Source organism: Marmota flaviventris, chromosome 6 (genome assembly GCF_047511675.1).
Source record: "Marmota flaviventris isolate mMarFla1 chromosome 6, mMarFla1.hap1, whole genome shotgun sequence".
Taxonomy (NCBI): domain Eukaryota; kingdom Metazoa; phylum Chordata; class Mammalia; order Rodentia; family Sciuridae; genus Marmota; species Marmota flaviventris.
Genome location: NC_092503.1, coordinates 97,195,891 through 97,212,293, shown reverse-complemented (window position 1 = coordinate 97,212,293; position 16,403 = coordinate 97,195,891). Strand labels below are relative to the sequence as shown.

The following is a 16,403-nucleotide window of genomic DNA, read 5'->3' as shown; positions in this document are numbered from 1 at the left end:
GTTTGTAGCCCCAAGGAGATAAAATACGCATCCTATGTAGATGGGCAAACTAACAATTACTTTCAGCTTCTGTTTTCTCATTGCAAACTCGGGGTACAGGATCGCTGAAAGATTAGACAAGGGGAAAAGTGCCCCTAGTGAGCCAGGAGCAAAGGGAGCTCACGGTCTGTTCTTTCTCCATTCCTACCCAAGATAAAGAGCGATGAATGCTATTCCTGCAGTTAAAATGCCACGTATCCCTCAATTAATGGGATCGGTGTCAGTGTCTTCCAATGAAGTTATCTTCTGCGTGGACACTTTTGCTGCAAGCAATATTATCGGATCCCAGTTTCAACTATCAAAATCTACAAACTGCACATACCGGAGTATCATTTTAAAACTTGGGTGGGAGGAACTCCCAAACACTGGTGTTCAAGAAATTTTAAGCTATCAAACAGGATGAGCAACCTGTCTCCCTCTGCTCCCTAATGAGCATGCGCGCGGCCCGAGCCGGGTGGGTGGGCCGTCGGGGGCGGGCCTTCTGCACCAGGGCCTTCCGCTTCCGGTCTCAAATGAAATCTCCCGCCACTCGGGAAAACTGCTGTCAGCATTTGTGTTTTCTCGCATTTGGGCATTTGCAGGTAAGAGAAACTCCCGGAATTGAGTTAGCACGGAGAGCAAGCAGTCTTGTTTTTGAGGGTTGCAGGTCGAGGAAAAAAGGAGATCACTTTTCTGGCAGTGGGAGCAGAAGATTGACTTGGCGGGGCGGAGTATTGGGTTTTGGTTGTTTCGGGCGAGACGTGGTGCCCGAGGGGAATTGGGAAAATTAGGGGTGGGAACTTTTATAAGGCACCTGTGGATGCACCCTAAAAGGGTTTCCTAAAGACTGGATCCAAAAGACAGTTGTTCTGTTTTTCCAGGGTCATACGAAAGAAAGTTAGCAACACATAGTCCTTTATGTCTCTGATCTAGCCAGAACCTACCGCCTTTCCCCGGATTTTAGGATTGCAGTCGATATACAACCTCATCTTAAGTCTTGGCGTCGCAGATATCTAAAGGCAGTGACACAAAGACCCACAGTGAGCAGGTAACATCACCGGACTTTAATTTTGCTTAAAGTTAGGACCAGCGCCTGCTGTCAGCTTTCGTTAGTGCATCTCCCCCCACCATCACAAAAATTATTACAGGTGTATATAGAAAATCTGGAAAATGCATCATACAGGGATCACCACTGTTAACATTTTGTGCCTGCCGTCAATTTCAGTATTTTTTTTTCTTGTTGCCATCATAGCCTTCAGTTTTACTTGCAGCCATCCACTGAAAACATCTTTAATAGAGTTTGAAAACTTGGCTATCGATAGAGTTAAGTGTAAGTGCTATTTAAATTAGAATGTGTATATCATAAAGAGAGGTGAGATACTGACATTCATACTTAGAGGAACAGGGTAAGAAATGCTAATACTGAGAGGAGGGCACTCATTATTTGTTTGATGACTGTATATGTGGAATTGTTTTTTGATGTATTTTGTTTGTTGTTTTCTTTTCAGTTCCATTTTCCATTTTTATGTGCTTCTTTCCAAAGGTGATCCAAGATGCAGTTTACTGGAGGAAAGCGGAGGAAGCTGAGGTTGGCAGGCGACCAGAGGAATGCATGTTATCCTCATAGCCTTCAGTTTTACTTGCAGCCACCCACTGAAAACATATCTTTGAGAGAGTTTGAAAACTTGGCTATTGATAGAGTTAAATGTAAGTGCTATTTAAGTTAGAATGTGTATATCATAATTTGTGAGAATGATTGAAAGTAATTTATCTCCCTCATTCATCAGTCTGTTCAACAAATATTTATTGAGGATTTGCATTGAGGGATTTGTATTTATTTATTTAAAAATGCATATTTGTTGACTACCTTTGTGTTCTAGGTGGCGGGAAGTTTGAAGTGAATACTGTAATTTGTATCTTTATTGAAGCTGAATTCTAAAACATGGATACCTAAAATTATAGTCATAAATCAGCATTTTTACTGCTTCAGGAAAAGTAAATAGTAGTGCTATTGAAGCATAGAAGTTGGAGTAACTGATTTAGTGTGATTAGAAAGTCTTCTTAGAGAAGTAGAAATATAATCTGGGCTTTGAAGGATGAGTAGAAGAAATGGAAGAGTTTTTCTCAACTGAGATAATACCTACACAAAGACTTGGAGGAGAGAATGTCACGTTTGAGGGGACAGTGACAAATATAGGGTGGATGGAGAAGTGTGGACAACCAAGAGCATATGTGCCATGCTGATGGTATGGTACTGTAGTGTAAGAGGAGTGTGACCACTGTACTGGGGCCTGCTTATCCTCTGTGTGTTGATGAAGAAAGGAATGAGTTAGACATGAACTGAAACAGAAATGTTAGTACTGTTCAGATTTGATGTTACACAATATCCTTGTGGAAAAATCAGAAAGAGGGTTGAAATACTGTCATTCATACTTAGAGGAACAGGGTGAGGAATGCTAATACTGAGAGGAGGGCACTCATTATCCTTTTTTTTTTTTTTTAAAGAGAATTTTTTTAATATTTATTTTTCAGTTTTTGGTGGACACAACATCTTTATTTTATTTTATGTGGTGCTAAGGATCGAACCCAGCGCCCTGCGCATGTCAGGCAAGCGCGCTACCGCTTGAGCCACATCCCCAGCCCCTCATTATCCTTTTGATGAATGTGAGAGTCAAGGCAAGGGAGGAGAAGTTTTAGAAAGCTTAGTAATGTCAGATGATTTATAGGGATTGAGATGATGATAAATGTGTCCCTTGGGTTTGGCACTTAAAGAGTGAAATGATAAGGGCCTAAACTAAAGTAATGACAATGGCAGTGATAGAAAGGGAAAGCTTTTAAGAGATAATAAGGAGATTTTTTTTTGTGTGCTGGTGATGGAACCAAGGGCCTTGTGCATGCAAAGCATGTGCTCCACTATTGAGCTATATCCTACCCCTAAATAAAGTGTTTTTGAGAGGATTCGGTGGTTTTCTGAATATGAGGAGTGAAGGAGCAGGTGTAGGGTAGCTGAAATTCCTGCTTGGATGATCTAGTGGATAGAAACTCTGCTAATGGAGCTGGGAATGGCAAGACGAGAAGCAGGAATAAGGGAAAGTTATAAAGGATACCATAATAAGGAGCTATCCATGGAACATGGGTTCAGGAGATAATTTACAAGATTTTCATTCTTGAATTAAAAAATGCCTCAAGAGAAGAATCCATGAAAGATTGATAAGGGACTTTAAGGATCTTTGAACAGTATGTGACATCTATTTTAGATGATTTGTTTGCATATGATGGTTCTGCTTCTTCATTGTCGTGTCTTCCCCTTCTCTGTTTAATCAGGAAAGAAAGGCCTGTTTTTTTATTATGAGTCTTGCTGAGTAAATGAAGCAGACTGCCAAATGGCCAACACTCTGTGAAGAATGCAAATAGGGTGCTTGGTTTGTTTTCCATACCAACATAATTTCACATTCCTCAACAATAGTGGCTTAGTACAACAAGGATTATCCTTCATCCTTCTCTCTCCCCTGGTTGAGGTTCTCTGGTGTTAGACTTTGCTGTAGAACATGCATATTTTCTTCATGTAGATGGAGATAATTTCAAGCATATGTAGTTTATCTAATAAACTTGCAGAAAATCAAACTTATTTTTTCATGTTCTAAAAACAGGTAATTAGGAGGTTACTCTCTATAGTTTTTGTGTTGAATTTATTTTTTAAAAATTATCTTACATTTTTACTTTTTTATTTTTCTTTTTCAGTGCTAAAATCAGTTGAAAATCTTGGTGTGAGCTATGTGAAAGGAACTGAGCAATACCAGAGTAAATTGGAGGCTGAGATTCGAAAGCTCAAGTTTTCCTACAGAGTAAGTAGAAGAGGGAAAAAATTCTTTCAGTATGTTTGTTTTCATTTTATTGTGTAAGTTGTGGGAAAGATCTTATATTAAGCACTGGCTTTTATAAAGACCCTGCACAAAAGTACCTACAGTCTACTTGGGTAATTGACATGCAGTCCATATGCTTATGTCAGGATTTCTCAAGCTCAGGATTATCATCATTTTGGGCCTAATAGATCCTTGTTGAAGAAAATGTCCTATGCATTGCAGGATGCTCAGTAGCATGTCTGGCTTCTTCTCACTCACTCTATGTCTCCAGACATTGCCAAATGTATCTGTGTAATACAGATGATGAATGCGGTTGTTAGAAGTGGGCTTCAGGAACTTTAAGAGCACATATAATGATCCAGCTGAGATTGAGGAGGTTTGGGAAAGCTTTCCAGAGGAGGTGATGCTGGAACTGCATCCTGAAAGATGTGATAAGATATTTATTTTGGGAAGATGAGTGCCAATAGCAGATTGATAGGGTCATGTCCCTCAGGAGTGAAAACAGGAGACTGAAAATAATGAGAGTTGAATTAATGAGAAAAGAGGACTGATTGAAGAGATATTAAGAAGGTAGAGTTAAAAATTTTTTATAACTTATTATAGGGGAAAGCAGAGAGGAAAGTTAAGAATTACACCCACTCCCCTTCCCACATGGTACTAGAGATTGAATCCAGGGTCTGTGTGTGCTAGGCAAATGCTGTACCACTGAGCTACATTCCCACCCTTTTTAAATTTTACTTTGAGTCAGGGTTTTGCTAAGTTGCTGAGGCAGGCCTCAAACTCACAATCCTTTTGCTTCAGCCTCCAGAATAGCTGGGATTACAGGTATGTTTCACTGCATCTGGCTGATACCTAAGTTCTTAATTTGGACAATTAGGTGGATGGTGGTGATATTTTGAGATGTGGTATCCAAAAAGAAAAACAAGTCTTAGAACTAAGATGTTCAGTTTAGTGCTGGACATAACTTTGAGTTGCCTGTGGCAATGTCAAGTGGATAATTGGATATACAAATTTGAACTTAGAAGACATCTTTAGTGGGATTGCAGCTTTAGAGGAGGGTTGGAATCATGAGTAGGTAAGAACATCCTAGGGAGATAATTTAAGAGGAGAAGATGATGTAGGATAGTGAAGAATACCAATATTTAAGGGCAAGTGGAATTGGAGGAGTTTAGGGAGGAGACTGAGAAGGAGCTTTCTGAGAAGTAAGAGATGAATCTGGATAGTAGTGTAATAGAGGCCAAGGAATGCTGGAATTTCAACAATAGTTGTCATATTATAATGATAATATAGAAATAACAGCAGATATTTGTATTCTTACTATGTACCAGATTTTGTTCTAACTATATTTATATTAACCCATATAGTCTAGTCAGTAGTCTTTTTGCGTAGGTACTATTGTTGTCCTTATTTTACATATGAGGAAACTGTGTTATTTACTGATGGGCTAACTAACTTGCCCAAGCCTATAGGATGGTAAGTGGTGGAGCCAAGATTCGGATCTGGACATTTTGTTTCTATGATGGTACTCTTAACCACAATAGTCTCAGAAGCTTACGATAGATCTTATAAAGGTGAGTTGTACAGTGTCCATTAGATGTAACAGTTGGATGGGCCCTCTTAGATAGGGGCAGAATCAGGATAGTGGCTGGAAGAGAAAGGTGAGAGGTGGAGAGTTAGGTATGAAATATGAACTCTTTTAAGATGCTTAGCCAAAAAAATAAGAGAGAAATAGGGCAGAACATAGATGTTTCATGGAAAAGAGAAGGTGCACACATATACACATGGGCACACATAATGGTGCATGTATATATACATTTATGTATATATATTTACACATATGACAGGAGATACTTAAACGTATTTATAAGTGGAAAAGAAAGATCTAGAATAGGAAGAATAGGAGGGGAGCTTGATACTTTAATAGAACATTAGATAAATGAAGGTCACCCTTCAGAGGCAAGAGCAAATGAGTCGCAGGATTTGGGTGTAGGGATTAGCTTTAGGTTCAGGGAAGGAGAGATGTTGTGTCCACAGAGATGTTAGGGAAGGTGACATAACATGTGGATGCAGAAACTTGGAGCTGAAGGAGTTTGCCTGATAGCCTGGTGAAGTCACCTGTTTAGAGAGAAAGGAAAGGTACTATGGTAGGGACCTTAAAGCAACTGGTGAAAATTGAAACATTTTTTCTAAGAAAGGAGGAAGGAGACAATTATGTGTCTAATTGTCACATGGCTGACAATATGTAATTGCTGCTTAAGCTTTGTTCTATAGTTTACATCTAGAATGTTGTTCCTGGGCCCATGTGTTAAAGGCTTGGTCTTTAGCTTGGTGATATTTGAATGTGATTCAAACTTTAAGAGGTGGGGCCTAGTGGGAGTTTTTAGGTCATTGAGGGTATGCCCTGGAAAGGGATTGTGGAGCCCTGGTCTTTTCCTATTTTTTTGTTTTCTTGGTCTTCACAAGATGAGTAGCTTTGCTCTGCCACGGATTCCCTGCCATGTTGTTTTATCTTGATGTAGAACCAAAAGCAGTGGGTCCAAGTGACCATGGACTGACATCTCTGAAACGGTAGTCAAAATCAACCTTTCCTCTTTTTAAGTTGGTTATTTCAGGTATTTTGTTACTGTAACAGAAAGCTGACTGACACACTTTGTGACCCTGGCCAAATTATATAACCTCAGAGTGCCTCAGTCCTTTAAAATAAGGGTATAGTAGTGCCTACTTCCTAGTTTTTAAAAGAAGAATTAAATGGGTTGCTACATTAAAAATGCTTAGAACAGTGCCAGGTACTTAGTGAGTGCCTGAAATGTTTGATCTTGCCATTTTGGGCTTGAATAAAGATTTGTTGGCATTGGTAAGGGTCTACTTGAGGTTGGAGGCCATTCATTTTTATATTCTAAATTCCTATAGTTGTGTATTTTTTTCCTCCAGAAATTCTCAGCATTTTGGGAATAGGCCTGCGGACTGTAGCTACAGATTAATTTTGAATCTTGGTTTTGCCAAATGGTTGGAATTAAAGAAGTTGAGGATTGGTCTAAGAAATGGTTGAAGCAGTGAATAAGTATTGTAGGCATAGGCTGGGTAAGAAAGAAAGCTAAGGGAAAATAGTTGAGTCCAAACCCAGAAGGTTTTGATGAGATCAGTTCAGTTCTTAGTTTCAGCTGGTTGTAGTTTAAGTAAAATGATAATTATTCCAGAAAGCATATTAAGAAATGTGTTTTTGAAATTTTTTTACTTTACCATTGACTTTTGCTTATTCAATGTTTCTTTATACCTCTTTTCATTCTCATGCAGTGATTTTATTTGTGTCATTATTTTTAAGGAAAACTTAGAAGATGAATATGAACCACGAAGAAGAGATCACATCTCTCATTTTATTTTGCGCCTTGCTTATTGCCAGTCGTGAGTATACATTTGTACTCTCACAAACTTGAAATCTTGGGTTATAAATTGGTACATGGGAAGCTGATTGTACTGAACATAGGAAAACCCAGAATAACTTCAGGAACTGGTGTGCCATGGTTTGAACACTGTTGTAGTGAATTGTCCGAAACAAGTCGCTTACTAAAAAATACTGAAAATTTCTATTGCAAAATTTTTCCCAATGAAAGTTTTTAACTTTATGAGAGATACTCTTCATTTGGAATTTAAATTAGAAGGGATCTCATTAGGAAGGATGTTTGATACTTTTCCAGAAAAGAAGTTGGAAATATTCATAAGAAACAGTGACTCAAACACACACTTGAATTTAATACAGTTTTTTGGAATTTGAGATATACCGGCCTCTTACACTAGTTATTTTCAGTTGGTGGTTGGTTTCTTATAAATCAACAGTGCCACCCAGAGGGAGAAGGAGTTAGCTGCTTTTTAAAAAATCTAGTTTTTCCTTTCTTATTAGTTTTGGCCAAATAATATAGTTATGGTTGTTTCTTTTTATTAGTAGACTTATCCAGAACAAATCTTGAATTGCTTCCTATCCCAAGATCATAATTGAGAAATTATGATCATAAGCTTTGGTCCTAGAGTTTTTATTTTTATAAAAAAGCATATGTAGTTTATGTAATATGTATAATGGATAAATTGCTGACAGTCTGTAAAAGTAAAAACATGAAATCATGTTTTACATGCAGTAGGATAAATATTTTATAATATTGCAATAATGATATGTGCCTTGTAAGGCATGCTGTGTCTGCTTTACAACTGAATATATTTTCATGTTAGCTTTGAAATATTGAAGTATTCTTGTATATATTAAATTTTGTGAAATTATAATCTGCAAAGCTATAAGCTTTACTTTGTAAAATGTACTGATCATAATCTATTTAAAGAAAAAGTTGCCTTAAAAAATTTTATTTATTTGTAGTAGGCACTGAATTAGAGCAAAATATAGTCTATGTTTGAATGATTGTGTCAAAATGAACCCTAATTTTATGTATAACTAAAATGAACTATAAAAATATTAAAAAAACTGAATTTGGCATTTATGAAACCAACCCTGACCAAAGGAGTACCCCATTTTCAAATGTAAATGACTTGTTAATAATTACAGTAAATGCAGTGTACTATTTCCTTTTTGCTATTCAATAATAATTCAGGTAGACTTGAAGTATTCTTTCTTTTTTAAATTTTTTATTTGTTTTAATTAGTTATACATGACAGTAGAATTGAAGTATTCTTTATTTAATCTTTTATGTTCATTACATCCCTTGACCTCATACCTAGCATAACCCTGGAAGAGTGTGGTTTGAGGTATTTGTATTTTCTTTATCACAGTAGAAGACTCATCTGCTTTTAACTGCTGTCTATTGGCATCTTGTCGTCTTTGAATATTGTTTCACAAAAATTTCTCATATTTAATATTAATTGGATTTTTAGTTTATACTCATAATTTTCTGTTTCCATTTCAGTGAAGATCTTAGACGCTGGTTCATTCAACAAGAAATGGATCTCCTTCGATTTCGATTCAATATTTTACCCAAAGACAAAATTCAGAATTTCTTAAAGGATAGCCATTTGCAATTTGAGGCTGTAAGTATTTTTTCGTAGTTATTTCCAGTTGTTTTCACTATTTATCCCTCCCTTTTGCATTAAGTGCTGATAGTAATGTGAGGAGTTTATTCTCTTTACATTCTCAAGCTCCTGCCTGAAAGAGTAGCTTTGCACATTAGTGATAGTTATTTATTTGCAGTAGTGAAGTTTAGAGAAGGTAGTGCTTTCTTTAAGTCAGTTGTCAGTAGAATCTACCTGATTTAATAGTTTTTAAAAATAATTTTTGTAGGTAAATCGGAATGATTGTATAATTATGTAAAAAGAAGTATGTGGGACATTTAGCAAGGATAAGCATTGTGGGTAAAAATAGTTTATGTCTTTTAGGTGGATCCATGCTGTGGGGGGACAGTAGAAAAATTCTGTTTTGCAAGATTAGAGTAGTCAAATGGTAGTGGGACTGGTTTGGACCCTATTTTGTTGTTGCAATGGGTGGCTTGGGCCAAATAAAATAAAAGTAAAAGTTAGAGTAGGTGAAAGACATTTGTCTTGTCTGATAAATTCTGTCTGAGGATGTACCCACTGTAACAAGGAACACGTATATGAGTTGGGGGAAAGAGATTGCATGAAGGGGAGGGGACATTTAGTGTACTTTTGGTGTCCATTATGTATTTAGGAGGCACTTTCTATAATTCTGTCATTTTCTTCTTAAAAGTGCCTCATCTGAGGTCTCTAAATAACCTACTTAGGCATAGTCAAGTGATGTGCACAAACTATGTGACCCAAACCTATTGCTTCTCCCCTTTTCTTTTAGCTTTTATCTTTGGTGAAGCCCATTGTTGCTATTATGTATTCCAATTAATTTATCCTTTCATGTTAGAAATAGTTTGTTTTTTGCTCTTGTTGATATTACTGATTTTTATTAGGTCATAGAAAAAAACTATCCTTGAAAAGATCCATCTTTATTCTAGAGTGTCTCAAAATATTGCCATGTAGAGTTGTTTTTTTTTTTTATAATGCATCTATTGATAGAATTTACATATCTTGAAATTCATACTTTTAAAACATATAGTTCACTGGTTTTTAAGTATAATCACAGAGTTATGAAACCATTACCAGTATCTAATTTTGGGACATTTTTATCACCCTAAAACGAAACCTTGTACCCTTTAGTAGCCACTTCTTATTCTTTCTGCCAATTCTTGACAACCACTAATCTACTTTCTGTTTCTGTGAATGCACCTCTTCTGGCATTTCATATAAATGGAATCATAAAATACATGGTCCTTTGTGAATGACTTCCTCCATTGAGTATAATACTTTCAGATTTTATCCATGTTGTCACATGTATCAGTACTTAATTCCAAATACTTTATTTATATATTTGGCAGTTCATGGACATTTGGATTTTGTTCACATTTTGACCATTGTGAATAATGTTGCAGTAATACTTATGTACAAGGTTTTGTATAGATATATGTTCATTTCTCTCAAGTATATACCTAGGATTAGAATTGCTAGGTCATAGGGTAAGGTATTTAAACTTTTGAGGGTCTGTCAAAATGTTTTCCAAAGTGGCTTATTATCAAACATCTTTTTTTTTTTTTTTTGGTACCAGGGATTGAATCCAGGGGTGCTTAACCACATCCCCAGCCCTTTTTTAAAATTTTATTTAAAGACAGGGTCTCACTAAGTTGCTGAGGGCCTCATTAAATTGCTGGAGAATGGCTTTGAACTCAATCCTTCTGACTCAGCCTCCTGGGGTGCTGGGATTATAGGTGTACACCCCCAGGCCCGCCTATCATCAAACATCTCACCAGCAGTGTATGAGGGTTCCAGTTTTTCTGCATTCTCACCAACATTGGTTATTATCTTTTTTTAAAAAATGTAGTCATTGGGCTGGGGTTGTGGCTCAGTGGTAGAGCGCTTGCCTATGGAATGTGAGTCCCTGGGTTCAATCCTCAGCACCACATAAAAATAAATAAAATAAACCAAAGGTATTATGTTCATCTGCAACTAAAAAATAAATATTAAAAAAAATCTAGTCATCATAGTGGGTATGAAGTAGTATGTCAGTGGAGGAGATTGAACCCTGTTTTGTTGGGGAAGATTCCTCCATGGATTTCTTGTACTCCTACACATCTTGCTGTGTATATCAAGAGTCCATGTCCCTAATTACTCTTCACTCAGGCTATTTCTTAGGTGATTTTAGTAAGCACCTTTGAAAGATGAGGTAATATCTTTCTTTGCCATATAGAGGAGCCTTACTGCTTCCTATAAAAACTGTTGGTTGCCAGTGTTCCTTAGCTTTCGTGCAGACCTACTGCACAGAGAGCATCCATCTGTGCTATATTGTGTTACTCCCCATGGGACTTGGGGGCAAGGAGAGTGACACAAATATACTGGTTCTTTTGCTGCTTCCTGTGATGTGAGTACTAAAGTTCTTTGTCTCTGATGTAGAAGTTTTATGACTTCTTAAAGCATCCTGTAAACAGTAATAGGCTAGCTTATTGGCTAGGAAATAGGGTGTCTTAGTTTTTTCCTGTTGCTATAACAATATTGGAGACTGGGTAATTAATAAAGAAAACAGGTTTATTTAGCTCTCAGTTCTGGTGCTGGGAAGTTCAAGATTAGGTCACGGCTTCTGGTGTGGGTCTTATCCTGGATCTTAACATGGCAAAAAAAAAAGAAGGTTAAGCAGGCATATGCAAAGAGAGGGGACACAAGGGACATCCTAGCTTTGTAACAATCTGTGCTTGTGGTTAACCAGTTTGATCCTCTAAGAGTGAGAAATTACTCCCCATAAGACTCCATTAATTTATAGGGCTCCACCCATATGACCTAATCACAGCCAACACTGCTTCATTGAGGAATCAAACTACACTGTAAGTTTTGATGGGGACAAACCTAGTCAAACCAGAGCATGAAATTAAATCCCAGATTTAACAATGAATTTTGAGTAAATTCTCTAATCTGTTCTTCAGTTTCCCCATCTTTAATATGGGTTTAATAACAATCCCCACCTCACAGATATTTGAGGTTTAAATAAGATAATGTGTATAGAGTATGTAGTATTGTGCCTGGCATATATATAAGCTGGTGATATTATGGAGAAGACAGAAGCAGCAAATGCCTGTGTGTTGAAGAAGTTTGGAGTCAGTTAGATGGGTATATTTTGCTGCAATTAAAAAAACTATTTTGGATCTCCTTATTTTAGGAATCTGGAATTTATGAGAAGTACATGCATAATTTTGATAATTATGTTAGTATCATTATTTTTAATATTACTCTAGTTGCTTCTTGTCTGTTTACTATAATTAGTATTTTATTTTATATTATATATTTATATCCTATTTCACTATGTAGTTCATTTGAGGTATATTATAATAATTACATACAATAAAATAAGATAAGAGGGCTGGGGATGTGGCTTAAGCAGTAGCGCGCTCGCCTGGCATGCGTGCGGCCTGGGTTCGATCCTCAGCACCACATAAAAACAAAGATGTTGTGTCCGCCGAAAACTAAAAAAAAAAAAATATTAAAACATTCTCTCTTTCTCTCTCTCTCTTTTAAAAAAAAAGGATTACTCTCACTCTGGCTATTCTCCTCTCTTAAAAAAAATAAAATAAGATAAGAAATATGAATAAAACCAAAAAGTTGAATGAAGGGAAAATTAATATCCACATTTTTACATACTAGGCAGTCTTGTACAATTTCTATAGGGAACAGTAATTTTGGCTTCTTGTGTGACTGTTTTGTTTTTTCTAGTTCAGTGATTCTCAGTGCGGCAATAGGATGAGGAGGTGTTGCTTTTAGTGGGTTCAGCAGAACATGAGTGGAGGTTTGTAGAATGTAGAAAACTTAATGCCTTATGCTTTCGAAATTTAAACTGTAGAATGTAAATTTTGATCAAGTATGCGTGATTGGTGGAGATTCACGAAAGCCAGAGTGAGACTGTTGCAGGAGGCCTGACAGAAAAAGCCATTCCTGTGGTAGACTGCAATCACTTCCCCAGGAGAGAACTTTCTTTTTCTCTCTTCTTTCATGTGTTCTCTCCCATGGCCTCTGATGCTAGTAATTAAGGTGCTTGAATTTGGGTGCTGTTGATTAGCTTTGCTGCAGGTGCCTGTAAGAGCTCTTCACACTTCATTTTAGTACTTCCTAACTTTTAACATTTCATTAATAGGAACATGCATATTTTCTTCATTTTGGTTAGAATATCTGGTTTGCTTTTGGAAACTATTATTTCAAAATGGGTATTAGTGATGCATTTATATTCAGAACAAAGCAAGGGTTGGGGAAATAATTAGCATTTGTTACATGAGATAGTCTCTGACATATCTACTGCTTCTTATCCAGACAGAAGAAAATAGTGGGGGTTGGAGAACCATGGGGCCATTCTGTTTCCATGTCTCAGAAGGTGGATTACTGGCACAAGTGTTTTAGAGTTTACCTGGACTTAGAGTACTGGTAGACTGATTGGACACATGTCTTTGTCTTTTCAGTTTCCTTAATGCTACAATGATTTTTATATTGATCTCCTTATGTAAAATAAATAGTTTTACATTAGGAAGAGTTGTAATACTAATAACTAAGTTGCATTGTGTTTGCTTTGATGGAGAAATATGTGTAGAAAAAGGATCATTAATTTCTTTGCCTAGATTTTACTGGCTTCTGTGCTTTTACTGGACAAAAATTTGTAAAATATAAATGAAGTTAGTTATCAGATCTGGAACCGTGTTCTACTATAGACTCAGGCTGTGTGTCTATAATTTAGCTTTTTTAGTCTATACTCGAATTTGTAGGGGATAGTAGATCTTTATGACATATGACAGAAAAGTGTACAAAAAGGAAAAACTGATATTTTTCATTCTTTGGCTTTTATGTACATAACTTGGATTTTAAGTATGAAATTTCTATGAAGGATTAGAAATGAGTGAATGTTGCCATGTATGGAGAATGTTTTGGATCTCTCATTGCTGAGTTGATTGATTTTGAATTGCAACAAAGGTGAATTGGTATGGTTAAACAGATTCTATTAAGGCTGCTTCACTTGGTCAGTTAGGGAAAGGTCAGGCTTTGACAGCTGTCAGCCATGTAGACAAAGGGTTTCTGTGCTGTTGCTGTCCAGAGTCTGACAGCAGATTATAATTTACTTGGATGCTTTTTAAAACTTCCTTAGGACCGTCAAAGCTTTTTTTTAAATTTGAAATGCCAGTGGATCAAATGGAAGGATACTTTTCATTAGAGTATTACAGAATGGCAGGGACAGGAAAAATGCGTATTCTATGTGCCAAATGGAAACAACATTGCATATTAAAATGAATTAGCATTATTCAATTGCCTTTATGTTCAAGGAAATGAATTTTTGAGTAAAGGCAAGTAAGGTTGGCTACCTTATTTCCTGGTTCTCTGCAAACAAGTTCATGTAAAACTTTGAATTGTTTAGTTTTGCTTATTTTGAAATAGTTTTTCTTATCCTGAATCTAGCATTTAACATTGCTTATCCTTTATAGTTTGAAACCTTAATTTCTTCTGTCTTAGAAAATATTTCATGTCATTCTTGGCTGGTAACTTCTTTTCAATGAACATGAATTAAAGTTTAATTTGTCATTTGTTACTACAAATGTCAATCATGAATTTATTAGGAACTTTTAGATGCTTTTCTTCCAGTTAACATTGGAACATTGATTTAATTTTTACAGTTGTGGAATCTTAGAATGGTTTTGGTATTCACTTGTTAATCATTATTTCTTAGATATTTGCAAATTGGCCTTGAGAGTCATGGTTTTCTGACCATTTGGCCTTTATTATGTTGTTTTCATTGTTAATTGGGTTTTAGATCTTGGAAAGTGCATTCATCAATGCGGTCTATTCCTTTTCTGTTGCTTAAAATATGAAAATTTCATTCATATGATATACACAACTCTTTATGCCTACCATTGAGGTCTCAAGTTATTATAAGCGTATTAATAAGTTGCCAAGTGGTTTTAGTGTGGTGCTTGCAAATTGGTGAGATATGTATATCTTTATATCTTTTGATCCAGTAAACTTCAGCCAATAAGAGATCTGATGATATAGCTGAGGCAGGACATGCAGAAGTGAGAGTAGAGCAGGCTAATGAACGAGAGTGTTTGATAATCCTGGAAGCTCTTCATAGTACTCTGTCAAGCTACTGGCTATGAGAGGTGTAGAAGTGGAGACTGGTGAAGAGTGAGACGGGATATTAAGACAAACTCTTTGAATACTCTTTATGGCAGTTTCAGACATAAAAGGAACTGAGGGGGAAAGGATTAATAATATGAAGGATATTAAAGAAAAAATGTTATTCATGTCACTTGTCAAAGATAGAAGGGAAGACTTTATTCAAGGAGTGGGGGACTATAGTAGGGTTTTATAATATAGGAGAGAAATGAGCTGAACACTGAATACCTATGTATACAAGATGACTATGCTTGTGACTTTGCCCTTGAAAAAAATGTTAGAGCTTTATAGCCAAGGAGCTGGGGGGTGGTGGGTAGTGTAGGCAGATGGGAAATTAGGAAGAGATAGGGTAACTTTTTGCTAATATGACTTTAGGATTTTTTTCTAAAGGTGAACAAAGGTGATAAGATATTGAGGGTGATCAGAGAAAGGGTAAAGGATTTTTCCTAACATGACTGTGTAGGATTCTTGTTAAACTGATAAACAGGTCTTGTCAAAAAGGGGATTCATGAGCATGACTAGAGTTAGGTCAAGAAGATCCCCTGGGAGCTGGGGTTGTGGCTTGGCAGTAGAGCGTTCGCTTAGCATGTGCGGGGCACTGGATCCGATCCTCAGTACCACATAAAAATAAATACATAAATGAAATAAAAGCATTGTGTCCAACTACAACTTAAAAAATTTATTAAAAAAAGAAGAAATTCCTTGTTAAAGATCAAATTTATCTTCTGATTGGGGAAGTAAATTGTTTTATGTTCCAAGGCTGAACAATAAGTTAGTTTGACAGTTCCAGATATGGTGCAGTGAATAAATTAATTTTGAATTAATTCCTCAAGAAAATAGTAGTATGAGAACAATATAAATAGTAGTAACATTGCGAAGGTTTGTCTGTTTTGTGAACATTAGACGTCTTTAAGATGAGTATAGTAACATGGAATTCTTATCCTTTTCCAGGTTAAATATTAGATGATAGATATATATGTTATATATGAAATGAGTTTTTTTTTCCATCCAGCTGGTTTTAAGGGATTATATTGGCTAGCAAATTTCAACCTGTTCTGTATCTAAATAGAAAAATTAATGATTTAGACAGAGCCCTTTATGCATTTCTGTTACAAATGCATAGTTTTGACTTCTTTATAAATGATTAAGTGATGATATTCACAGAGGACTTCCTTTTTTATAAGTCTACTCTACAAACCTAATACTATTGTCCTCATAGTGGTCTTTGACATTATTGGGTAGCTATAGTTAAAATATTGTTGTTTTATATATGGAGAATAGGAAATTGTTCATTGAATTTTTAGTTAATTGAGGCCTAACTATGTAACTCTG

At 36.1% G+C, this 16,403-nt stretch overlaps 1 protein-coding gene across 5 annotated transcripts in view; it reads left to right on the top strand.

The window, feature by feature from the left end:
- Positions 1 to 545: 545 nt before the first annotated feature.
- The window catches only part of Prim2 (DNA primase subunit 2), a 279,302-nt gene continuing 263,444 nt past the window's right edge, over positions 546 to 16,403 (top strand). For 2 of the 5 annotated variants that reach the window (XM_027938278.2, XM_027938282.3), the window contains exons 1-6: positions 547 to 620; positions 952 to 1,066; positions 1,562 to 1,725; positions 3,760 to 3,863; positions 7,204 to 7,283; positions 8,789 to 8,909. In XM_027938278.2, the coding sequence (XP_027794079.1) occupies positions 1,572 to 1,725; positions 3,760 to 3,863; positions 7,204 to 7,283; positions 8,789 to 8,909 (459 nt within the window). In that variant the 5' untranslated portion in view covers positions 547 to 620; positions 952 to 1,066; positions 1,562 to 1,571. Of the gene's footprint in view, positions 621 to 899; positions 1,067 to 1,561; positions 1,726 to 3,759; positions 3,864 to 7,203; positions 7,284 to 8,788; positions 8,910 to 16,403 lie in introns of all 5 variants that reach the window. The other 3 variants (XM_027938279.2, XM_027938280.2, XM_027938281.2) reach the window with 3 other exon arrangements.